This window comes from Canis aureus, chromosome 15 (assembly GCF_053574225.1).
Source record: "Canis aureus isolate CA01 chromosome 15, VMU_Caureus_v.1.0, whole genome shotgun sequence".
NCBI lineage: Eukaryota > Metazoa > Chordata > Mammalia > Carnivora > Canidae > Canis > Canis aureus.
Window position 1 is genome coordinate 60,778,186 of NC_135625.1, and position 26,767 is coordinate 60,804,952.

At 41.0% G+C, this 26,767-nt stretch overlaps 1 protein-coding gene and 1 pseudogene across 7 annotated transcripts in view; both read left to right on the forward strand.

Annotated features, from left to right (window-relative positions):
* Positions 1-26,767, forward strand: part of AGK (acylglycerol kinase) — an 81,002-nt gene that overhangs the window by 6,792 nt on the left and 47,443 nt on the right. For all 7 annotated transcript variants that reach the window (XR_013353357.1, XR_013353356.1, XR_013353358.1 and 4 more), the window contains 2 exons: positions 18,995-19,034; positions 22,107-22,186. Coding sequence is in view for 4 of the 7 variants with exons in the window: in XM_077850178.1 (XP_077706304.1) it covers positions 18,995-19,034; positions 22,107-22,186 (120 nt within the window). In the remaining 3 variants the exon portion in view is untranslated. The remainder of the gene's footprint in view (positions 1-18,994; positions 19,035-22,106; positions 22,187-26,767) is intronic.
* On the forward strand, positions 24,754-24,917 carry LOC144285152 (U4 spliceosomal RNA; annotated as a pseudogene).

The following is a 26,767-nucleotide window of genomic DNA, read 5'->3' on the forward strand; positions in this document are numbered from 1 at the left end:
GCAGGATCTTTGCATTGTTATTGATTTGTGAGGAAAAGCTTTCAGTTTCTCGCTGTTGAGTATGGTGTCGGCTCAGCTGTGGGCTTTCCATATGTAGCTGTTGGTAATGTTCAAATGATTTCTTTTTATTGTCTTCTTTTCTTTTATCTATATACTCCCACCTTTTCACAGAGTAGTCTTCACATTCTTTCTTTATATTGATCTAGTTTCTTCGCTGAGAAAATCTAACTGTGGCTCTCTTGAATAGGAGCTGCCTTGCCCCTTCAAATGGTTTGTAAGGTGGGGCTGATGTTCTCTTAGCACCTCAGTACTTACTCCAAACCATTAATCTTCTGTCGTCTTATAAAAATCTCTTTTCCAAGGCACCTGGGGGGCTCAGTGGTGAGCACCTGCCTTTGGCTGAGGTCGTGATCCTGGGGTCCTGGAATCGAGTCCCACATCGGGCTCCCTACAGGGAGCCTGTTTCTCCCTCTGTCTCTCTCTGTCTCTGTGTTTCTCATGAATAAATAAAATCTTTTTTAAAAATCTCTTTTCCTTTGAGGCTCGTACCTGGGTGTATGATAAAACTGTGAACCTCCCAGCTTTCTGGGATCTTATCTACTTTAGGCTTAGGCTTCGGTGCCTGGCCTACCAGTTTTTTCCCTCTCTTGCAGCTCCATCCACTCTTGGGGGGCTGAGAACCTTATCATCACTTGCCCCTGTTCCACTGGAAATCTGGAGCCCTGGTGTCCCAGCCTCTCATTTCCGTCTGCCATTATTCCAGTTTCCTAACCTTATTTCTATCCAAGACTTCTTATCCCCTGGGCCCTCCAGTTTCTTCCAAATCCATCACTCTTTCCTGCTTTCTTGACTTTTCTCCTCTCCTAGATTTCTCGATCCAATACCTCACACACTTCTCAGCTGCACCTTCACACGTCCTCCCTGTCTTTTCCATCTCTCACTCCTCCTCCTCTGCACAGTTAAGTCGTTTGAATAGGTTTTGTCTGCTTCCCGACCTCCTACTCATTCTCTAGCCTATCCAATCTTTGTTAGAATTATTCTCACCAGATTTATTTCTCATTCTTTCTGACAGCTCGGCTTTAGACACAGTAGACTGTCCTTGAAATGTTTTTTTTCACTGGCTCCTGTCTTTCTTCCTCTGAGTTTGGCTGTTGGTCCCTCTCATCATTGGCTCTTCCCCTCCACTCAGGCCTGAGGGAAGCAGTTCTTTAGGACTCTGCCACAGGTCCTCTTCTCACATAGTGTCCTCTCCCTGTGTAATGTCTTCTACTCATAGTGCCTGCAATTTCCACCTGTTCATAGACAAATCCCAGGTTTGTTTCCATGAAGACCTCTCTGGGGCTCCAGACCTATATATGCATGCAACTGCTTACTTAACGTGTCTACTTGCCTGCCTCCCCAATGCCTCAAGCTTAGCGACTGAAAATCACAAGCTTTCTTGCCACACCTGCCCTTCTCAGCGGTTGGTACCATTCACCATCAATCTGACTTCCCCCACTAGAAATGTGAACGTCATCCCTCGTTTGTCGTTCATCCTTTCCTGCATTCAGATTATGCATTCTAAGTGAATTTTGCTTCTTCTAAATCTCTGAATGTGTTTGATTTCTTTTGCCTGCTCCTCTGTCACCACCACAGTTCCGTCATCTCTTGCCTAGATTCTTATTCAGTGTATCCTAACTGTTCTCTCCTTGCCAAACTCTTGTCTTACTTCCCCACGACTGCCAGAGTGATCTTTTAAAAAGTACAGGTTGGTATTGCTTTTATTTTTTATTAAACAATTTTTTTAAAAAGATTTATTTATTCATGAGAGACACGGAGAGGCAAAGACATAGGCAGAGGGAGAAGCAGGCTTCCTTTGGGGAGCCCGGTATAGGACTTGATCCCAGGACCCTGGGATCGATCACACCCTGAGCCAAAGGCAGACACGCTCAACCACTGAGCAACCCAGGCATTTCTACTATTGTTTTCAGACCCAACTCTATGAGTTGTGTATACATCTTCAGCATCGCCACATCTGCACTTTAGCCTATAGAATTTTCAAGTCCCTTTGGAAGAAGTTCACTTTCCATGAAGTTCTGTTTCGGGATTCCTTGGAGGGCTTTTGCCCTCCTGGAACACTCTTCCTTTCTCTTCTTCCCCAGCCAACTACCTTTCCTCCAGGTCTCAAACATTATTCCTTCCCCACCCTCTGCACACATATTTATATTCTTCCTTTCTGCCTCATTGGGTGAAGTCACTCTCCTCCTGCCCAAGGCCAGTCACTCCAATGCTGATCTAAGTCCTATTTCTCATTGCTTATCCTCTCCCTCACTTCATCTTTAATCTCACTCTTCCTACTTTTCCTTCCTACGTGTCAAACTCCTTGTGGCTTGAACATGTTCTCTTTCAACTTTGTATTTCCATTTATTTACTGCCCTGTCTCTCTTCTTCCATTTATGCTATTCTTGAAAGCATATCCCACATCTGCAGTCTCTGCCTTCACTTAAGAAAAAAACTTAGTAAAATTTGATTTCTATTTCATCATTTGATTGAACCTGCTCTTGACAAGGACATTAATAGTCTCTTAGTTGTCAAGTTTAGTGGATACTTTTCAATCCATATCTGTCACATCTGATTCTCTTTATATCTTTTTTCATTACCTCTGGGGTGTCTTCTTGCTCTGCTCATCCCTTTGATAGTGGACTCTCCTAGGTTCCTTTCCATACACTACTTAGGTGATCATAACCATACTACTGTTTTCAAGTATGGTATATCGATTTTGGAGTCATAATATTCTACTCCTTATCTCCCTTCTCTTGACATTGTCTGCGAATAGTGGTCCTGGAGTAATATCATGCAATCAGAAATCAGAATATTATTTCCAAAAGAGAACTTAGATCATCTCCTTCCTCTGTAGTCGACCTGTAAATGGCTCTCCAGTGCCCAGGGGACAAAGGCCCAATTCTTCAGTTTGGCACAGAAGGCCTTTGTGATTCTGCCCTCGTCTTCCTCTCTAGTTTTCTTCTGGTCTCTTCCGTCCCATCTCCATTGCCTGTCAACTTGACCTGTGTTCCAGAGGGACATGTGTCCTTTCAGCCCCCACACAAACACTTTTACTCTTCTTCTTCACCTGGCCAGTAACTCAAAAAAATGTGTCACAGGGGGTTGGTATTATTAAATGAAGAGGAAAGAAAAACAACAGTTATTCAACAATGTGTTGAATGATTACTCTGCTTGGTGCTGGTTAGTTCTTTCCATGTGTATGGTCTCATTGAATCCTCAGTATCACCCTGTGAGAGAAATAATAGGATTTCCATATCCTAGATTAGGAAATTGAGGCTCAGAGAAATTAGTGACATGTGGCAGTTAGACACAAGTAAATCATACTCGAAACCTCACATCTTGTCTTTGCTGGTGGCAGCTCTGGAGAGCAGCACTCCCTTCAGTGTGTAAGTTCTGCTGTATTTGTTAATGACACACACTGCCTTTCGTAAAACTTTCTCAGAACTCTGCTCTTCGGTTTCTGTTGCAGTTTTAACTGCTCCAGTGGAATAAAGCCCTTAAAACACACTTAGTAGCATTTACCGTACATTAGTGGGGAAAGTTGAATGCGCTGCCCAGGGACCAAGATGCTTATTTCACAACTTCCTGAGTGTTGTTGATTGTTGCTCCGTGGATGTCTTTGTTTATAACTTTGTCTCATTCCCTTTTTGCTTATGGTTCTCTCCCTTTCACCCTGCCTTTCCCTTTGCCTCCTTACCTCTTTGTAATACATAGATTAGTATAGTATGTTTTTTCCTAAATTCTCTGAAAACATTCAAATATGTGGCAAAATTGAAAGAATGTTACAATAAACACCTTACTTGGGTTCTAGATTTTGCTGTATTTTCTTTATCACATGTTCTGTCCGTCTTTCCTTGTCTTTTTGATGCATTTCAAAGTAGTTTGTAGGTGTCTGTGTACTTCCACCTAAATACTCAAAGATGCATATCAGTAATTTGAGTTCATTGTTTGCTTATAGTGTTTTTTTTCCCCATTGTTATACAGTTAACATACAATGAAATATACAGGTCTTAAGCGTATATTGGTTGACTTTTGTCAGATGTGTACATCTGTGTCACCAAGATTCCTAGCGAGATACAGAATGTTGCCATCATTCAAGGTTTTTTTTGTGGTTTTTTTTTTTTTTTTTTTTTTTTTTTAAGATTTTATTTGAGAGAGAGAGAGAGAGCATAAGCAGAGAAGGAGAAGCAGAGAGGGAGAAGCAGAGGGAGAAGTGGGCTGAGCAGGGAGCCTGATGCCAGGCTTGATCCCTCGGTCCCTGGGATCATGACCTGAGCCAAAGGCAGAGGCTTAACTGAGAGATCCCCTCAGGTGCCCCACTCCAGGTGGTTTCTTCATGTCCCTTCACACTCAGTCCCTGTTCCCTGCCTCCTCAGGTAACCATTGTGCTGATTTTTCCCTCCATCATATTCTTTTTCCAGTTCCAGAACTTCATATACATGGAATAATACGTATTTTTTTTAAAAGATTTTATTTATTTATTTATTAGGGATTAAGCAAGAGAGCATGAGTAGGGCGGGGAGAGGGAGAAGGAGAAGCAGACTCCTCACTGGGCAGGGGGCCCACGTGGGACTCGATCCCAGGACCCCAGGACCATGACCTGAGCCGAAGACAGACACTTAACTGACTGAGCCACCCAGGTGTCCTTATGCATTCTTTTTTGAAAGGCTTCTTCCTCAGCACAATGACTTTGAGATTCACCTGTGCTGTTGGATTTATCTGTAGTTTATTCTTTTATATTGCTCAGTAGTATTCTAGAAGATAAGCATATAATCGTTAATATCTTAGAGAATTTGAAGTTATTTGATTTTAGTTTCTAAGACTGGTGAACCTGATGTCTTAAATTACTCATTTGAAAAAAACAAATTGTTTTATTACATGTAATTGACTTTTTTTCTTCCTTTTGAAAGGAAAACAGTATTTCCTGATATAGGATTCACATGACAATAATAACAATTGCCTGTATTTTAACCTTGATTTTAAGTTTTTAATAATAGGATTTCATGTTTTTTTTTTTTTTTTTTAAGATTTTATTTATTAATGAGAGAAAGAGAGAGGTAGAGACATAGGCAGAGGGAGAAGCAGGCTCCACTCAGGGAGCCTGATGTGGTATTTGATCCCGGGACTCCAGGATCACACCCTGGGCTGAAGGTGGTGCTAAACCACTGAGCCACCCAGGCTGCCCTTCATGGTTTTTCTAAGGAAAACTTTTTTTCTGCAACAGAATTGGAAAAAGTTGCACATATTTATTTTTATCTGCCCCATTTTTGGCTGCTTCCTTGAATTTGTCTTTTGACCTAGGTATTTATTTGCAGGCTCTTTTCCATTGTTACTATACTTGTAAGTTTTCTTCTCCCTTGAGAATTCCTTTCCTCTCTTTTCTCCCTTCCCCTCAGTTTTGAGGAAAAAAAAAAAAAACCTGTGATACTTTCCCCCCTGTGTAATCTCCCCACAGCTGGTTGCAGGAGTCAATAGGAGCAGCAGGGACTACTCTGAGGACTCTGTGAGAGCAATTGAAGAGGAGGAAATGACCCTGTTTGCTGAAAGTAAAGAGAATTTAAGTGTTGCTCATTCCTCTTCAGCTGCTCTTCCCAAGCTTTCTGGGCTCCCTGGGGGAGATTATGCTCCAGGTTCTTCAATCCATCATGCCAGCAGTTACCTGCAGTCCTCTCTCACTTGTTCCTCACCCTTTTTGTAGCAAACAATCTGTTAATAGCACAGGAGAAAGGAGGCAGTGTGGTATTCAAGGTGTCTCAAGTCAGACAGAGCTGGCACTTGCTGGCAGTGTGCCCTTGGTTTCTCCAAGCCTTAGGCCCACCCATACTGAGGGGTGACAGCAAGACCTCACTGGATGATTGAAGGATCAAGTGGGTAGCTGTAGAGCTCCTAGTGTAGTGCCCAATATACCTAAGGGTTCAACAAATGCTGGTAATTGTAAGTAAATTTGAGATACTATATGTTCGGTGCTTGCAGAGCTAAAATGAATTACTTCTGGCAACTAGGCAGTGAATGATTCAAAAGGCAGCTAGTGGGAAGGAAGACAGATCTGCCAGCTGGTCTAATAACATCTCAGTCTTATTTATTTCACCTTACATGTGTAACTAGACAGCTTGGGGCATGTAGCTTTAAGACTGAACAGAACCACAAAAGAGGCAAGGCATAAGCAGTTACAACTAGCTTGGTCTGAACCATCATGCATTTGATTTAAGGCTCAGATTGTTCCTTTCATCATCGGGGATCTTGTCCTTGCTTATCCTGGCTCTGGTTTCTCTTCTGGCAACTTTAGTTGGTGAACCTTAGCACAACATCTCCACAAGAACTCTTGTCTCAGCAGTTACCAGGAGCCCTGCTCTTGCTCACTTCTGGCTTCTGGGGTTCAGCTTTCGTTCTCTGGCTCAGCACCAATTCTCTCTGCTCCGTGGCCTATGACCCAAGGCTCCCTCCTGTTTTTGCTGTGGGGCATCTAGCCTCTCAGCCAGAGTTCCTGATATTTTCTTGGAGATTTTAAAATCCCATAAACATGATAATTCCCTCAATATGAAACTTTAAAAATAATAATCGTATTATAGTGACAGTCCTGGGTCATGTGTCCCTAGGTTTTTAATAGTGGAGTTTTTTTCCCTCTGAATATAGAAACATTAATCTTGATTATTATATATTGACTTTCATAAGCCGGGTGGGAGCCTACCTTTCAAGGTCTGTGGCCAAAAGTAATTACTTAGAAGAGATAAAAATAAATGGTATAAGTTGGCCCATGTGTGTGCACACGCACGTGTATGTTCAGTGTCATTCAGTTTTATTGAGAACTTAGCAATAGTAATAATCACACTTAATCAGTGCTTGTCACGTTCCAGACACGATTCTAAGCACTTTACGTTTATTAACTCATTTTATCTTCCGAACAACTTTGAGATGGTTATTAATCTCGTACTAGCATGAGATTAATAGCTTTATACAGATGAAAAAACTGAGGGACAGCAAGATTAAGTAATTTGTCCAAGGTCACACAGCTAATAAGTATTAGAGCTGTGATTCCAAACCAGGTGGTCCTCATGTTAACCTCTGGAAATGGCTTCTGTGTCTAAGGGAGCATGAGAACGGTGGATAACTGTGAGCCCAGGTTGTCTTCTGCCAATAGCCCCATGAGGCATAGACCGAAATTACAACGTGGTGCTTCAAATCTAGGCTGAGTGGGTCTGGGTCCAAGCTTTCTGTTTGTCACTTGCTGGATATGTGACTTTGGGCAGATTATACCAGGTTGTGAAACTCCGCTTTATTCATCCATATAGTATCTGACAACATTATTGCCACACTTAGGACTTATAATCACAGCTCCTGGCACAGATTTTAAAAAGCAGTTACTTTTATTAGAGACGTCTGAAGCACTCTGTGCTATGTCCTATTGGAGGGTATAAAGTAAATGTTAGGGATGCCTAAGAAAAGAAAGTATTACTTTAAAGTTTTTTTTTATGATGGAAATCTTAATCATATAAAAATTAGAATAGGATAATTAATCCCCAGGTGTCATCACCCATCCTCATTAAACATCAACATTTTAGTAATCTTATTTTTCTACTTTTTTTTTTCCTGGAATATTTTAAGGCAGATTCCAGAAATTCTAGCTTCTATCATTTATACTTTAATACTTTAATAAGTAAGAGCTTAAAAATCACCATGCTGTTATGATGAACCTAACAAAATTATAAAATTATTTTATGTTCCCTGATATACAGTCTTTATATTTTACCTATCCTCCTCAAATTTTGTTTTATGGTTTTATTCAATATCAAAACAAGTTTTCACACATTGCATTTAGTGCCTGTTTCTGAAGCCTCACAAACTCTAACCCCCTCCTCGTTTTGTAGTGTATATCTATTTTCAAAACCAGACAGGTCTGCATTTGCTCTGGAGAATTTTTCATACTCGAGGTTTGGCGGATAACTTATGCTGTTCATTCCATGCCTCTGGAGCCCTGTGGGAGCCTGAGGCAAGGAGAAACATCGGTGTCCTGGTTCTGTCTTCAGTTTAGACTGGGTTACTGTGTTCATCATGGGTCTTTCGGATTCATTTTGATTTTAAAAATTATTGTATTAAAATATTTGTCTCCTTTGTGTTTTTTGGCCTAAATTTTACCCCTTAGGCAAGTACCTCACTTTCCTCATTGTAGCCGCAGCCCTGAGTTGTTTAATCTGTTCCTGTGACTTGTAAAATGGTGATTAGACCCAGATGCTTGTTAGATTTTCGTTATCCAAAGCACAGTTACTCCTGGGAACAGATTAGAAACACAGATCCCAGGCCCCCAACTACCCCCTCCCCCCCGACCTACTGAGTCCAAATGTTCATTTAACTGTGTCCCCAGGGGATTTGTGTGTCTACTGAAGGTTAGATTCAGGTTTAATTTTTTGGTGCAAGAATGCTTCATACATATGTTGCAGTTTTAATTTTTAAACATTATTTATTTTAGAGGGAGAGATGGAGACAGAGTGTGCTAGCAAGCTGGGGGAGGGGAAAGGCAGAGGGAGAGAGAGAATCTCAAACAGACTAGACTCCATGATGTGCGCAGAGCCCAATTCGGGGCTTGATCCCATGACCCTGAAACCATAAGCTGAGCCGAAAGCAATGGACTCTTAACCAACTGCTCCACCCAGGCACCCCCTGGGTTGTGGACTTCTTACCGTATCACGTCAGAAGGTACATGGTGTTGGGTTGTCCTGTTTTGGGGGATATTGGATTCAGAGGCAATCGGTTTAGTCCACCCATTAGGAAGGGAAAACATTCACTTCTGAGAGTTACCAGAGCCACATGGTTAACAGAAGGAGTGACCATATAAGTTAGAATGTCGACTTCACACCTACCAGCTATGCAACATCGCTATGCTTGAATTCCCTGTAATTTGGAGATGGTAGTAGAACTCAGGTTGTCATGCCGATTTCTCTTAGGATGGGGCCAGGCACGGATGGAGACAAAGCTCTCCATCAGAAATAGCACTTCTTTTCTTCTTCTGGTTTTTCCATCCTTATGGGAGAAAGCATAACAACAAAGATGTATTTTGAGTTGGGCCTTGAAGTGAGTGGGACAGTGTACTAGGTGAGATTAATGACTGGAGCATAGTCAGAAAATGGAAACTCACAGTGTATTTTTGGAGATTGGCAAAGAGTTTGACTTCGCTATAGATTACAGTTAGATTTTTTCAGTAGGATGGGGGAGAAAGCCCAATTATGGAGGTCTTTGTAGGCAGTTTGTAGTATTTGGTGAGCAGTGGAGACTCGGTGAAGATGTTTAAGGGAGAGGAGCGTGCCATGAACAAAGTGGCGCTCAGGAAGCTTAGTCTGGCACCCCTGGGCAAGAGACACTGGAGTGGAGGGTGTGTGAAGGCTGGGGTGGGGGTGCATTTCGGTAGTGTACATAGAAGCTAAGAGAGCCAAACCAGAGTGGGGGCATTGGGAGTGGAAAACTAAATGGGCAGAATGAGGCTTGGCAATGTAATACCCGGGCAGAGAGACTTCTGTTTGGTTTGCATTTTGCTCCTTACTCATTCTGTGACCTTTATCAAGCTACTTAATGCACTTAACCTCTGCACCTCAGTCTCCTTCTGGGGTAATGGGATAATGGGATCTGCCTAGAGGTTAGGTGTAAGGATTAAGTGAGCTGGTGTGTGTCCTAGCAGTACCTGGTACTGTGCCCGGCTCATGGCTTCCCCTTGATAAATGCTAGCCGTTATTATCATTAGATGATGGGCTGGCTGTTTGGTTGAAGGAGGGGAGGAGAAGTCATTTTTTGGTTTCAAGACTAGGATAATTGGTGATACAGAAAGAGGCAAGCCGCCAGGGAGAATTGGTTTACGGAGGAGGTATATTTCTAGAGCCTTTTAGCTATGTTGGGTTTGAGACCCTGACAGCATATCTAGGGGGAAATGTGTTAGATTCCAGGGGTAAATTATGCATGAGCCACACTTGACTAGACCCGTATTATTTCTTTTGGTACAGATTATGGTTTCAGTAATGTCTTGGGCTTCATCTTTTGCTCTCGCGGGGGTTCTGACAAAGCAGATGTTTTACCTTGACATCAGTTCAGATTAGCCTCTGACTTTGCAGTTGGTGGTCCAGGGCCTAGGTGGTTCAGCATGGGAAGAAGGTAGCAGGGCTTTTCTCTTCACGGCTTCTCCTCATTTCACATTCTGTTGCAGTTTTAAGAAAGCAGTTCGTATTGCTTTTCAGCCATTTCAAGGTACTCTCTCTCTCTCTGCACAAGCTGATGCTAAAGTTTGGGGTATTAATAGGTGCTATTTAAAGAAGCTCATTTATGGGCAATTAAATAACACGCCTGTCAGCTCAGATTTGATAGGGAATAGGGGAACTTTTTTGTAAGCATGATGAAGTTTAATTAAACTCCCTTTCCTTTTAGCTCTTTTGTCATTTTATTTAGAAAACAGATTTCTTCTTTTTAAAAAGAGCTGCACTGCTTCTTTCCCATACGTTTCTTGGTGGTGGTTGGGGTGCGGTAGGGGGGACCGAGATGGAAGGGCAGGAGGTGTATTTAAGTTTTGTTGATTTCACATAATTTTTAGGGCTGTTTCTGTCAGTGGCATTAGCTGCTCCAAGACTGCCGAGACAACAGTCGTAGCTGCTGCTGACACTAACCCCTCTCTAGGTAGTCACTGATAGCTCCATCAGTGCGCGTCATGGAGCAGCAGAGACGCTGACCATAGAGGTTGACTAGTTTATGCATCGCTAAGTCAGAAGGTTTGGCCTGTATCCTTGAGCCCAGAGCAAATGCCTCCTTATGCATGTGGTTTATAGAGAACAGCTTGTAACAGCTCTGCCTATGCTTTTCCTCTCGAACAGCTGACCTAACCTCCATGCAATGTTTTCTGCGTTTCCTTTTCCTACATAAGTAGATGAAAGTACCTTGTAACTTTTCATTTCCATTTAAAAATTTTTTTAAAGATTTTATTTATTCATGAGAGACAGAGAGACAGACAAAGGCAGAGAGAGAAGTAGGCTCCATGCAGGGAGCCTGATGTGGGACTCGATCCCGGGAAACCGGGATCACAACCTGAGTCAAAGGCAGATGCTCAACTGCTGAGCCACCAGGGATCCCCACCTTGTGTGTAACTTAAAGGAGTAGCTATTTTCACTAGATTTTTAATTTCAGCGCTGAGTTACCCATTGTTGTTCCCTGTGGACTTGAGTGACGGACACCTCTTCCTTTTCCTGTATTAGTAAATACAGTCTGGGGATTATGCCCTTGGCTTGCTTTATATTGTTATTGAAAGTGTTAAAAGAAAAAAAAGGAAGAAAAAATGTTGATCCTTGTATATTGTTAAATATACCACCAAGTAAAGCAGTCCATCCAGAGGTACCGTTAGACCTCAAAATTCCTGAATGCAAGTGTGGTGTACTTTTCACTAGCCTGGATGGAAGTGGCGCCCTGCACTTGTCCTTTACATTTGGTGGTATACTTAGCTTTGTTTTTCCTTTGCTAAACTTCACCATCCGCAACAGGGATGACAGAATTTTGATGTTTGCGATTGCTTGCCTGACTTCTTATTTTCTCTCTCCTTTTATGCACTCTAAGGGGCACTGAAATGAAGACAGTCACCACTTAATGTATGGTTATAAGACTTCTTCTTGACCCTTGATACTTTCCTGACATTAGGGAACTTTTTTATCGCATTGTAGTTGGGAGAGGTGAGAAGATACAAATTTCTAAAGTAGCAGATAGCACATCATGGAGAGGCCTGGCGAACAAGAAGGCACATCATCCTCTGGTTCAGTGGAAGGACCAGACCAGAAGGCCCTAAAATCCTTTCCAAAAGCCATCAACGTCTTTATTGTTCTCCTGGAGTGTGTAGCCTATCACACTATCCATTTACTTCTCTCGACTGAGCATTCTTCAGGCCCAGGAGATCCAGCACGCTTCTGCAGTAGGCTGCATGTCTTCCTGCTTGGTGACAAGGCTTTCTCTTGGGCAGAGATGAGCAGTATTTCCCCATGTGTGACGTTCCTCACTGTGACAGTCTTTATGTATTTGGATCAGGAGTTGGGGTGTGGGTGACGCATACTTGACAAAGCTCCCCTGCTCTGCACACAAGAGAATCTCTTCTCTAAGGTTCTTTTCTGCCTGTGCTTTCATTTCCACTTCATCCGGGCTGTTAGGTGGACAACCCGTGGGCCCTGCCACTGGTGATATCATGATTAATTATTCTAGGAAGCTCAGATAAGTTGAAGTAGTTGTTATAACCATCTAAACTTGAAATCCATTTTGCGCGAAGCGGAAACTGGGTTTGCGTGCACCAAGGGAAAAGCCGGTGGTAGAAATTGCTGTACAATTTGCCTCTAGACTGTAGTGGGAAATATCTTTTTTGGGAAATAAGATGGATCAATATGATTTTTTTTCTTTCCATGTAAAGTTGTTATTGAAATAACAACTTATCTTATTTTGCAGTCCCAAAGTAATAAATAAAACCCATATGGCTCTGAATAAATTGTGAGCATCCCATTTCCTGTGGTAGCAGGCATGTTCGTATTCTTTTAAAGCCTCAGGCAGAGTGACATCAGCAGATTTTTTTCATTTTCTAATCCAGAAGCTTCTGGTTTCTGTCAAAGAACTTGCATTTTAGTACTGAGCAGATAGATCTTCAGGGACCCTTTTTGATGTGACTGTGTTTTATTTTTATTTTATTACTTTTTAAAGATTTTATTTATTCATGAGAGACACACAGAGGCAGAGACACAGGCAGAGGGAGAAGCAAGCTCCCTGCACGGAGCCCAGTGTGGGACTCAATCCCAGGACCCCAGGATCACAACCTGAGCCAAAGGCAGATGCTCAACTACTGAGCCATGCAGGTACCCCAGTGCAACTACCTTTTATTTTATTTTTATTTATTTTTATTTTTAATTTTTTTTGCAACTACCTTTTAAATTGTGTTAAACTTCAATTCTCTTGGGAGGCAGCATGATGTAGTAGAAAGAGCACGGGCTCAGAATTTATATACAGTACTTCTTTTTTTTGGTAACAGGGTCTTGGGTTCACCTTCACGTTCTTGACCGATTAACAGTCTAGAATTTCTGTGATACCAGACTCAGCCACTGGGGCAGTTCTGGTGGTGCTCCCTGGTATACCAAAAGGGGTTCCTCACTGAGCTTTTTACATGGTACTGATTCTATTACCCTGTCCCCAGAACACACATACATACCCGTGGGTCTTAATCCGGTCAGGTTTTCATGACTGCTCTAGGTCTTCCTTCATCCTCTGCTGCACCACAGCCATTTCTTCTCTTGCCCTTTGGTGGCAGTCACAATTAAAAACTATCCCAGGTGATCCGTTGGTTCGAGAATGCCAGATACTCCTACAAAGAATCACCTTCAATTTTTTCCTGCAGGACAAAGTCTGCCCATGAGCACCGTGAGTCAATCTCTCCTGTTCAAACATTTGCCACTTACTTATTAAATAGTTATTTATTGAGAACCTTTTATCTACAAGACTCTGTGCTGTGTACTGTGGAAGAGAAAATGGTGAATTATCCATGAATTCCAGGCAGTTATAATGAAGGAAAAAAGAGAAGACAAGCAGTTCTGTGGGGGGGGGGGGGGGTAGGTAAGGGGGTGGGTGGTATTGTGTTTGGCCTCCTTGTGTTTTTAAAAGGGAGAGAGGTTAGAACAATCAGATCCCTGCAGGGGTGAAACTCATTGTGTGTTCTAGGAAGAGCAAAACGTGCAGCCTGCCGAGAGGGAGGGAGGCAGCATCGAGGGCAAGGTGGGGGATAAGGAAGTGATTTTTAATCTCTTTCTTCAGTTATCCACCACATTTTTCTTTTTCTTTCCTTTTCCTTTTTTCTTTTTTCTTTTTCTTTTTCTTTTTCTTTTTCTTTTCTTTTCTTTTTTTTTTTTTGCACCCAACTCGAGGCTCAAATTCATGACCCCAAGATCAAGCGTCACACGCTCCACTGACTGAGACAGCCAGGAGCCCCTCAGCACATTTTTCTTTGGTTTTCAGGTGAGGTGCAGTATCAGTGTACTTAAGATTCATCTGGTGTTCTGTCGTCTATCCCAGGACTCAGAGCATCTCTTCCTGCTGCTTCCTGTCTCTTCATGTAGATAATCCGCTCCGCTCTCAGCCCACTATTACCACATGTATCTTTAGTCAGGATCACTGTCTGGAATTCCAGACATGTCTTTCCAGTTGTCCCCTGGACACCTCCACCTGGACTCACCGTTGTCTCAGATCTACAGATCCAGAACAAACCCTGGCTTCCTCCCTCCTGGACCTGTACTTCGTACTGTCTTCTGTCTCTGAGTGTTACCACCTTCTGCCAAGGGCTCAGCAGAAGAATGTGGACACTGCCTTTGACCCCTCCCTTCCTTTCAGTCCCCACAGGTCAGCCCTTAAGTTTGCCTCCTAAATACCAGTTGCCTCTGTCCTCTCCTCGATCCTGGTTCCAGGGGTCATTATGTCAGCATCCCTCACCTGCGTTCCCGAAGAACCCACCCTGGTCTCCCTAGATCGTCTTGCCTTGACCATGGCCAACCTCACACTGCAACCAGAGTAGTCCTTCTAACATCACAGATCTTTCTAAAACCCTCTGGTGGTTTCTTACGGCCCTTGGGGTAAAATCCCAATTCCTTAAATAGCTTAAAAGGCCACTGATGGCCTGGCTGGGTCCCTGCCCTCCTCTTGTATGGTTTCTTCCGTGGCAGGCTGCCTCTGGCTGTCTTGAGCTACTTTCAATTTCCTGTATGGGCCTGTCCTCTCAGCTTCCTACAGTCTATTCCTTTGCCCATGTTCTCCTCCCTGTTTTTGCCCTGCCACTTCTAATTTCTCCCCTGGATTTACATTTCACTGTCCTTTCCTATAAAATGCCTTCTCGGGATCCCTGGGTGGCGCAGTGGTTTGGCGCCTGCCTTTGGCCCAGGGTGCGATCCTGGAGACCCGGGATCGAGTCCCACGTCAGGCTCCCGGTGCATGGAGCCTGCTTCTCCTTCTGCCTGTGTCTCTGCCTCTCTCTCTCTCTGTGTGTGACTGTCATAAATAAATTAAAAAAATATTAAAAAAAAAAAAAAGATAAAATGCCTTCTCTAATTCCCCCAAGACTAGGTTAGCTATTCCTAAGTGGGCCCCCATTATGGAACACATAAAAGTCACATCACATTATGACTGCCTGTTGGATTGTCTTTTTTCCCTTCTAAACTGTAAACTTCATGAGGATGGGGAATCTTGGGTTTATTCATCAGTATATCCTCGATGCCCAGCAGAGTGCCTGGCACTTCATTTGTCAAGAAACACATCTTTTATTTTATCACTGATACTTGCTGTTCTTGCCACTAGATCCTAAGCTGCTTTGGGTCAGGACCAAATCTGGGTAGTTGCACTTGAACTTATTAAAAAAATTATATGAATGTAAATTTTAAAAATTAGATGAGATTAAGAAGTAATGTGATTAATGAATGTGCTATAAAGTGTATATGCTAACGAGCGTTGTACAATCAGTATTGTCTGAAGTTAAGAAAAAACATTAGAGCATGTATTTCAGGGTCAAGTAAGCATGGGTTTGAATTCTAGTCTACTATTGAGTAACATGGTGAATTTGGGCAAGTCTTTTCCTTCTCTGAGCCTTAACTTCTTCATACATAAAATGAGAATGCCCGTCTTGCAAGGCTGTTACAAAGGTTAAAGGTATTTGAGAAAAACTGTCCTAGTATCTGACACCTAGGAGTTGCTCTTTGAATTTCAACTTATTTTCTCTTTTATTCCAAAAGAAAGCTGCCTTTCTTGAAACATTTTTGGAATTTCTTTTTTGAAATAGTTTTCAGAACTGGCTATAGACCATCAGACTATATCAATGGGAGAGATCTTTTTTTCTTTGAGGATATGTTTGATTTTTAGAAACACCTTGGTTTAGAGAGCAAGATCAAGATGGCTAATACCATTTTTGATATTTAAAAAAATTAAGTATGATTATAATGAGATTTTCTTTTGTAGAATTTAAATTGGTACATAGTCTAGCTTTCTCACAGGTGGCACTGACAGCCTATTCCATCTGGCACATTAAAATCCAGGGAATTAATTTTAAAGGAATCTTTTGATTTTTGAATAGCACTCTGATAAATCAAGGAGTATTAGCAAGCTCAAGAGAACTGAAGTCTTTAATTACATACTTAATCACAAGTTAACATTCAAAATTTTACTTCTATCCGGAAAGAATTTAGGAAAAAGTGATCCAAGGTGCTCTATTGTGTGTATTTGGGGCCATTCTCTTTTCATCTAGGCCCACAGGAATCTGTGTGGCTGAAATGCAGTAAGGAAGGTGGTGTGTTACTAAAGACCCAGAGGAGCCTGGCACTTTCAGAGGCCTGCCCCTAGTTGGAGGGGAGGAGCCAGCTGGGGGAAATGGACAGGAATGAACAGGCAGGTATGTAGCTTTCGTAGCAGTATGGAGGGCTTGTATGGAATAATCTTTAGGATATGTTCATCGTAGAAGAGAACTGGAGGCACAGGTTGTTTATCTATAGGAAAAATACAGGCATTGTTTGGAGGAGCACAGTTCTGTGTGGTTCCTTGTGGTGGTAGTGGTACCTCCAGGGCCAGTGTGGAAGCTGGATTGAGGATTAGTTTAGTATAAGAGGATCTGGTGACAATGCTCAGGTTACTACTAGGAGACTAGTTTTATTTGGTGATCTAGTGGTTACTAAGAATTTAGTATTTTACCTTATTGTATAGAGGTCATGAATGTGAGGGGTCAAAGTCACCTATAAAGGGTTGTTGACATGTTAATTATCTTTAAATATTTTATTGCTCTGTACTTTGAATTAATTAGCCTCATCTTGTCTGTGCGTGTGTAAAATCTATGTAATTGTTGATGATTCCCTGAGAGCAGTTGACAGAGAGCATTTGGATAGAAATGCAAAACATGCATATTTGTGAATCTCAGGTGGCGGAAGAGAGAAAAGCTTATGTACCTCTCCTTTGCCTCCAGGGTAGTAGTGGGGCAACATCACTCAGTCAGGTGGGGAGCCTGGCAGTTAAAGTGGCTTGTGGACTTGTCTTCACAAGGGATTAGTCTCCCTAAAATGTCTATTATAGAACAGCATGCACTTTTGAGGTATGGTGTCATTATAATTTTAATAGAACGTTGTTCTTAGGTTTCAGACGGGCAGTATTTTTTAAATTAAATTTTAATTCCAGTATAGTTAATGTAGTGTTCTTTCTATTAGTTTCAGGTGTACAGTAGAGTGATTCAATAGTTCCATGCATCACCCAGTGGCTCCTCACAAGTGCCCTCCTTCATCCCCAACACCTATTACCCCATCCCCCAACCCAACTCCCTTCTGGTAACCATCAATTTGTTCTCTGTAGTTAAGAGTCTGTTTCTTGATTTCTCTCTCTTTTCTTTCCCTTTTCTAGTTTTGATTCTTAAATCCCACAGATGAGTGAAATCCTATGGTATCTGTCTTGCTCTGACTGACTTATCTCAGCATTATACTCTCTAGCTCCATCCATGTCCTTGCAAATGGCAAGATTTCACCCTTTTTAATGGCTGAATAATATTCCATTGTGTGTGTGTATATATATATAATATATATACAGCATCCTCTTTGTTCATCAATTGATTGGCACTTAGGCTATTTCCATAATTCGGCTATTGTTGATAATGCTGCTGTATAAACCTAGGGGGTCTATGTATCCCCTTCGAATTAAGTGTTTTCCTATTCTTTGAGTAAATGCCCACAGATGGGCAGCAGTGATCCTTCCCCACACTTGATGCTTTCTTGTTAAAACTGACTGCTCTGTGCCATCATTTAAAAAAGAACCCTTTTCTCCTTTTAATTCTTTCCTATAAATTGTTTATTGGCTTATTGTTTTAACCATCATTAACCAGGTCGAAGTTACTATCTTAGCAATGCCAGCAACATGCCTTAGAGTTGACTCTTTTGAGGAGAAGATTCTGGCACCTGGTGGGCAATCAGTCATTTAAGGTGTTCTTACAGTATAAATGGCATAAACACACTTTAGGAACCTTTATGTTACATAGACGAACATTTTTCTGATCAAATGTTTTCATTTTGCAAGCAAAATTTCACCCCATACCAAAATTTCTCACTTGTGCTATAATTGAGTGTCTATCAGTGATATAAAAAAATAAGAGATTTAGATAACACAGTAGCAGTAGCAACTAAACATCAAATTTATTTCTGGCAAATGACCTGAGAAATTTCCACTGGATAAGAAAAATGCAGTATATGTGCATCAGTCTTCTGTTGCTTCACTAACAAATTCCCTCAAGCCTCGTGATTTCACACGACACGCATCTATTAACTTATGGTTCTGTGGGTTCCAAGTCCAACACAGGTCTTACTGGGCTAAAATCAAGGTGTTGACAAGGACTGCATTCCTTCTGGAGGCTCTAGAGGAGAAACATTTCCTTCTTTTCCAGCTTCTAGAGAGTACTCCCATTCCATGACTTGAGGCCTCCTTCCGTCCTTAGCACCAGCAGGCTTGCACCATTCTGGCACTTTTTCCACGGTCACATTTGCTGCTGATCTCAGCCAGGAAAGTTTTCTGTGCTTTAAAGGCATAAGGCATAAGGACCCTTATGATGAGGTTAGGCTCCCCTACATAATCCAGGATTATCTTCCTATCTCCAGATCCTAAAGTTAATCACGTCTGTAAACCCCCTTTGCATGTGAGGTAACATATTTTCAGGTTCTGGGGATGGGGATGTCGACATCTTGGAGGGAGGGTATTTTGCCTACCATTCTATAGGGATACCTAACATGGATATCACTCAGTACTTTTCACGTGTATCCGTGATTTGTCACAGGTCTTTAACAAATTTTCATTTGGATATTTCATAGAGAAGAGTTGTGCCTATTTAAAAAAGAAAAGTTTTATTTTTTTGGATCTTAACCTGCTTATTAAAGCTAATATTCATTCTCTTTGTTTACTTTGATAGTGACAACCTGCTAAGGAGAGCGGCCTGTCAAGAAGCTCAGGTAATGTCATTTAGCATGCTAAAATTAAAACCCGCTTTATCTCCATTGTGCAGAAAACTCCAGCTATTCTGGGGGACCTGCATGGTGCCTTGCATCAGTGCAGTTTCGGATTTTTTTTTTTCCCCTACTATCAGGGGATGAGTCAGGCGGAGAGCCAGCTCTGAACAGAACGTGAGGAAGTTAACCATCTGGTGAAGAGCAGTTCTAACGCCCACCCCTTTAGACTTGTTTACTTCTGGATTAGTCCTAAGAACACATACACGGGCTGGTTGGAGCTCTGGGAATTTGTTCATGTCGGTGGTTGTCCTTAAAGATCGGGCCGAGCCTTGAGTCTTCCCTGATCCCAATAACCCCCAAGGATTTCCGTTCGGAACAGGTGTTACCTCTTAAAGTCAAATCTTCTTAAAGCTGTTGATTCATATTTTTAAAGCCTGTCTGTTCAGCACAGTCGATTCATACCACGTGTGCATTGTTCTCCCAGGCCCATGATACTGTGCTTAAATATTCATGTATCTGGCTGTATTAATTATAGCTGAATTATAAATCCTTCTGAGTTTAAGACCACATTTTTGTTCTTTCTCTCCAAGTTTATATGTTATGCCTTGCAGGTGAATTTCCACAACCGAGTTGCTTTTTTGTTGTATGTCATTTAAGCTTATAATATCAGAACTACCAAAAAAGAAACCTGAAGTAAAAAACGACAAAGGTCTGATGTATTTAGTGAAAGGAGGTGGGTGACAGACCTCAGGTTTGTTACCAAAATGCTTCCATGGATGATGATGACAATAGATGCTATTAATACATTCTTCACTTTGGTGGCAATTTGACTCTTCTAAATCTATGTTTTAAGAATTCGATTACTTTTCCATTTGTTTATCTCCTATGTCTCTGCTGTTGTGAAAATGAATGATCCTGGGATCCTGAGCCTGGGTGTCTCAGTGGTTGAGCATCTGCCTTTGGCTCAGGGTGTGATCCTGGAGACCTGGGATCGAGTCCCACATCGGGCTCCCTGCATGGAGCCTGCTTCTCCCTCTGCCTGTGTCTCTGCCTCTCTCTCTCTCTCTGTCTCTCATGAATAAATAAATAAAATCCTTATTTTTAAAAAAGAAAATGAATGATCCCCACCCCAAGGAGCAGTGATCCCCACTGGCAAAGCTTGGGAGGGGAACCTTTTCTTGGTCTCCCTAAGGAAGAGTGTCGCAGGGTCCTCTCCTTGTGAAGGAAATGCCTCCTCCCTCTGCTCTGAGTGCCATCTTGTCCTTTCTCAGAGACTCTTCCTCTTCTTGCTGCTCGCTCTTGTATATTTACCTCTTCCCCTGCCTCTAGTTCTTTCCTTCTCAGCACCCATGGAGCCCCTTCCATCTGGCAAATGGAAGTAAATTCATCCTTGGAGCCTACTCTACTTACTTTTCCTGTTTATGGCTTCCGTTTACAGACTAAATTCTTAAAAGAATGATTTTTTTTAATCTCACATAAACTCAACTCATTGTAGTCTTATGTAAGCTCCTTAACGCACCATAAACCTGAGCTGAGAGTTGCGGGTAAATAAGAACTGTAGAGACTAGGAAACCAGGACAAAGGAGAATAATCTGGAACTGTAGATCTGGACTCTGGTAGGTCAGAGAAACTGGCTAACTGAATAATTTCTGGCTACATTCCAGAAGTACGGATAACAAAAGAACACATTACAGTGTTTGGAGATTTGGCAGCAAAATATTAAGGTTGAATTCAGTAAAAGTGACAACAGAGTAGAAATTATAATGTACCAGAAATCTTCACAAAGAAACAGGATATCTTCCTGAAGCATTCAGAAAAAGTGTATTTTTTTAAAGCAAGAAATAGACCGTGGTGAGAACGGCTCTCCGGTGGACTGTCAGGGAGGTGGTGGTCACTTAATAAAAGGGCCACTTCATAAAAATCATGGTAGAGCTCATTTTTTTCTCCTGTCTTTACTTTGTGCTTCCATACCGGAGTCCTGCCTCCTTGGCCGTGACCTGCTCCCCACCATCAAAGACTCCACATTTTGACTCTGGTGCTTTCCTACTTCTTTCTGTTTGGTGGCCTTCCCCAGTCCAGGTGGATTAGCAGTGCTCACGTTCGTTCCTATTTTGACTCTGCACCTCTGTTTCTGTGCACCTCCTTTAACTGATTCTCAGAGCTGACAAAGTAGAAGTTGGGGTTTTGGAATTAGATATAAATACTAGGCTGATAATTTATTAACTATGTGACTTTGAGGGACTTAATCTTTCTGAATCTTGGTTTTCTAAACTTTTGAAATGAGGACATTTAATTACCTCCTAAGTTTCTGAGAGCTAAGAATAATGTGCAGGAGAGCGGCAAATACTAGGTGCTTAGTAAATATTAATTATATTTCCTTCCCTTGCCAGTTGATGTTGTTTATTATTATTATTTATTTATTTCAAGTCTCTAAAGTCTAGTTAGTTAACATATATGGTAAAATTGGTTTCAAGAGTAGAATGTAGTGATTCATCACTTCCGTACAATACCCAGTGCTCATCACAAGTGCCCTCCTTAATCCCCTAGTTGATGCTATTTACTTATCAAGTTATATAAGGCTGTAAAGAGGAGGAGGCAAATAGATTATTAGGTTTATTTTTTATATGTGTGAAGATTAATTGGTAACACAAAGGTTCTTTATGAATAAGCTTTAGTAATAAATTGAAGGAGAAAAAGGTTATATTATTCTGAAGACTAAGGACAGTTGGATTAAACTTCCCTTTTGATAGACTGTGGCCTTGCTGGTTATGTGTTTATAATAGGCATAGCCATGTCTTGTAGAGAAAAGAAAAGCTACCGATCTCTAGTAGATGAAGCAGGTTTTTAAAAAATTATTATTATTATAAAAATTTTAGCTGATTATCATTAAATAATGGTAGACTTGGTGATGGTTCATGGTATTTTTGTCAATATGAAATTATGAAAGGATATTTTAACCCCCAGGGTACATACCATGTCTTCTGGAAGTAGATTTCTTTGTAATGAAAGAATATATGTAATCACTAACTGAATATAAAAGACATTTGCTGAAAACTTTCCTTTCTTCCTTCCTAGGTGTTTGGCAATCAACTCATTCCTCCCAATGCACAAGTGAAGAAGGCAACGGTGTTTCTCAATCCTGCAGCTTGCAGAGGGTAGTTCAGTTTGTGGTTTGTCACATAAAGTTTTCCTGAGGGGGGAGAAAGTCACAGAATATCAGGCAGCTAGTTGGATTGCATGGAATTGGAAAAAGTAGGTTCAGTACTCGTTTAGCAATGAGATTAATTTGTAATGGAGAAAGAGCGGTTAATGAGCTATAACTGTAAAGTTAACTGATGCTTAGCAAACTTGTCTAATTGAAGTTTAATAAAAATTCCAGAATTAGGGGCGCTTGGATGGCTCATTTGGTTGGGTGGCCAGCTCTTGGTTTCGGCTCAGGTCATGATCTCAGGGTCCTGGGTTGGAGCCCTAGTGTTGGGCTGCATGGGGTGGGGTGCTGGGGGGGTGGTTTGCTTTAGGATTCTCTCACTCATTTCCTCTGCCCCACCCCCCAAATAAGTAAATAAATAAATCTTAAAAAAATTCCCAGAATTAATACTCTCAAGTGAATCTTACCTGCTTGTGACAGCTCCTGCTGTTGTGATCTACGTAATTGAGGCTTGGGGGTGCCTGGATGGCTCTGTGGTTGAGCATCTGTCTTTGGCTCAGGTCATGATCCCCAGGTAGTGAGATGGAGTCCCTGTATCGGGCTCCCTGCAGGGAACCTGCTTCTCCTTCTGCCTATGTCTCTGCCTCTTTCTGTGTCTTTCATGAATAAACAAACAAAATATATTTAAAAAAAAAAATTGGGCCTTCTCTGTCCAGGATGTTCCATGGTAACCTAGAGCATTGATAGGCTTGTGAAGTCAGAAACATTCTTTCCAAAAGGAATGAGTCTTGAGCTAGATCTTAGAGGTCAGCAGAGGGAGAACACTTAGTCTTCCTGACTGAGGAAATGGCCCAGGGGGGCGGGGGCCTAGCCTTAGGAGTAACTAGTGATGTTCCTTGCTGTGTCACCGGCCAGTCTGTGACCTGCTCTAGCTGGCCTGGAAAAGTTGTGTGAAGGAATTGTGGGAATTTAGGTGTAAAGAAGAGTTGGGACTTTGGTGGATAATCATGTGTTTATGTTCATTGTATCAAGGTCCCACCCTGGTGCAGAATGTTGAAAGTGGGGGAGGCTGTATGTGTGTGTAGCAGGGCAGAGGGTCCGTGGAAATTCTCTGTAATTTCTGCTCATTTTTACTCTGAACTTAAAAACTGCTCTAAAAAATAAAGTCTATAAATTTTTAAAAAGTACCATAAGCAAAAAAAAAAAGTTTCAATATTAGTTACTATTCTCATTCAGTTGGAGAAGTGAATAAAAGAGACCTTGAAGGCTTTTAGAGGAAATCATTTAAAACTTAAAATTATTTTCTTAAAAGCGTAAGAATGAAAAGTTTGTATGTGAGGTGGGGAGGTGAGTAATAGCTTTTATTATCCCTAGTGACCAGAACAATTCTTTTTGTCTTTGCTGAGGATCGGAAAATTAATAAATATGTATTAGGTTGGATTCTAGAGATCAAAGTCAAATGATGTCAAGATATTAAGAACAACAAAGACTAGTTGGGACCAGCTTTTAAGTAGTCTTTTGTAAGATGCAGGGTTTCTGAAATAAGTTTCTCTAGTAATTTTAGATAGTATGGATTTACAAATATAAACACAAATCATACTTTTTTTCGGGGGGGGGGAGTGGGGGGTGTTGAGTGAAAGCCTGAGCAGGAAGGGGCAGAGTGGGGAGAGGGAGGGAGAGACAGAGAATCCTAAGCAGGCTTCATACCCAGCATGGGGCCTGATACAGGGCTGTCTCACAACCCCCAAGATCATGATCTGAGCTGAAGTTGAGAGCCACCCAGGCGCCGCATGCCTTATTTTAAATTCTGCAGTTTAAGGTATTTGTCTATAGATTGTCTAAACTGGCTCTGGGACACTGCCTAATCCTACTGGACTGGCTTTGTTAGAGCCACCTCCCTCCCCCATAAACACACCAATCTTAATGCCTATTGATCATTCTTGTTTAATAACCAACACATGAACAGGTTGTCACAGTATCTAAGATAATTAAACAGTGGGGGTCTGTGGCAGGAGCTAGCACAGTGTTTGAGGGATCGGACTTGTATACTCTTTGTGATATGGGAATTACTGGACTTAAATCCTCAGTATGCTCATCTGTAAAGTGGGAAAAGTAATAGTTCATACCTTATAAATTTGCCATATAGAATAGGTGCCTTTGTAGTTAAGCGAGATAATGCCTATGACATGTTCAGCATTTCTACTTCATGGTAAGCACTGGATGAAAGGAACATAAGCGACTGTGATTATTATTAACACGTTAGCTAGGTTCAAAGCATTCTCTCCTTTCCTCCCCCATTCTTCCCAAAAGTGCTTGTGCCTCTGGCTACTTTAATATAACTGTTCTAGCTATTTCTTTAGAGACCTGTTAGTTAGGAACTTGCTAATTCTGATAGAGAAAAATTTATGACCGTTGGTTTGTTATAATCTGTCATTTTAAGTTCCTACTTACAAGGGATAATTACGTTAAAAAATAAACTTTTTCAGAACAGTTTTAGGTTCTGTTTACATTTTTACATATAAATGTGTTGGCATTTTTAAAGGTGAATTACTGTTTAAAAGTATAGCATTTTTTAGCTTTGTGCAGTGGCAGTATCGTAGCCAATGAGGTTTATCCGAGGCACGATTGTTGCTAATTAAAAGTATAGCATTTTTATCTTTTAAAGTGAGGCTATGGGAAAAAAAAAAAAAAGTGAGGCTATGGAAAGTCTTCTAAAATTATTGTCCCCTTTCGCAAGGTGAATCCTTGCATGCTTCTAGGTATCAGCCACTCTGAAACTCTCCAGCATGTTTTTTTTCCTAAAGCTTTCACTATTTAATTGCACTATTTTTGTCATCTTGGCTCTACTCTAACATATAATATATAATTCATCATGTAGCTATTTCATTATGTAGTACTGGTTTAAAGCTACATAGGCGCTTTAAGAAATAAGATAACTGTGTGTTTAGCGTTAATAAATAATACATTAAGAAGTAATTATTTTTGCGTGTGTATGTGGACCTGGAAATTGCAGTAGGTATATAAACTTTGTATTTAGCCTTAGTGCTATCTCACCATTAATTATATAATAAATAATGCATTTCTTACTGGTAACACTTGTTTTTCAATCTTTTATATGGAACATTGGAATTTTAGACATTTTCCATAGCCGTGGCATCACACAAAGATGTGAATAAAAGCCTTAAATGTTCAAATCATTATTTCTTTAACTTGGAGGAGGTTATAGATTTGTTGTAAATAATTAATATAGCCGATTGAAACTTGTCCAGAGTTTTGCTTCTTAGCGAGAGCTCATCTATCTCCACTGATCTTTTCTTATCAACCCAGTAAGGAAAACAACCCTGGAAGTAGAAACATTCGTAGTATCAGCCCTTTGTTGTTGGGTTAAGCCCCAGAAGTAGTGAGCTGGAGAGGGGGAATTTTCATTTAGTCTTTCCTGTTCATTCTGATAAGCATTCAGAGCAGGAGAAAGGGCAGGGGATATTTGTGTGATTTGCTTACAACATGCTCAAGTAGGCCCTTGATTTGAGATACCTTTTTTAAATGTTTCTTGTGAAAATTTGTCCAATTTTTCTATTTCTGTTTTAATTCATAAGAAGTATTACATGTTTCTGTCTGCCCTTTGGTGGTTATTTTTTAAAGAATGTTGAATTTGGTTTGTGCTTGACTCTACATGCTCTTCATTAGTTGCCATGGCACCTCTTGCTAGTATAAAATACTCTTAAGAAAGTCAAAGCATGTTATTTTTTTTTAAAAAAGGTTTTTTAAAAAGACTAAACGTGGATGTGGAAGTTACATGTTCGTTGTTTTATAAGTTCTAGTTTTTGTTTTTTTTTCTGATGCAGTAGTTGAAAATACTTAGGTGAATAACAGGTTCACTGATTGGTATGTTCAACTTTGAAACTATGCCATTGGGACTTTCTGCAACTTTTGGATTCTTTGATTCCTGGGCTGTTTTTCTGACTCCTGACCTTAATTGGACAAGAATCACTGTCAAAGATGTGGCTTTTAAAACACACACACACACACACACACACATGCTCTCTTTCTCTCTTTCTCTCTCTCTCTCTCTCTCTCTGTCTTCAAAGGGCTCTTTAACTGTTTCTGTTCTCACAAGGCTTCACAATCGTGTTGTTTCCTTTCCTGCAGAACTTACATATCTACATGGGGGGCAGGTTCGTTTATTCATACCTTAGTGTATTAATTGATCAGATGCTTATTAAGTATCTTGTAAGTGTGCCACACATAATCCTAGAGGCTGAGGGACTCAGGATTATAGGATTTGGTGTCTTTTTTGCAAGGCTTCCAGTCTTGTCCCAAAGACTGTCTTGCAAATCACTGGTTGTCAGTGCCCTATGAAAATTCCTAATAGAGGTATGTACAAAGTGATAGGGCAACCAAGAGAAGGATGTGATTCAGACAAGCTACTGATTATCCTAAAGTTGCGTTAGATAATTTCAGACTTTTCCTTTCTTAGTGGAAATTTTGCCTTCATGGAAAAGCATTTTGCTCCTTCCTCTGGGATGTCACTACAGGTTTGAAACTCAAGAAATAGAGATACCTTAGTATTTCAAATTGTTCAAAATGA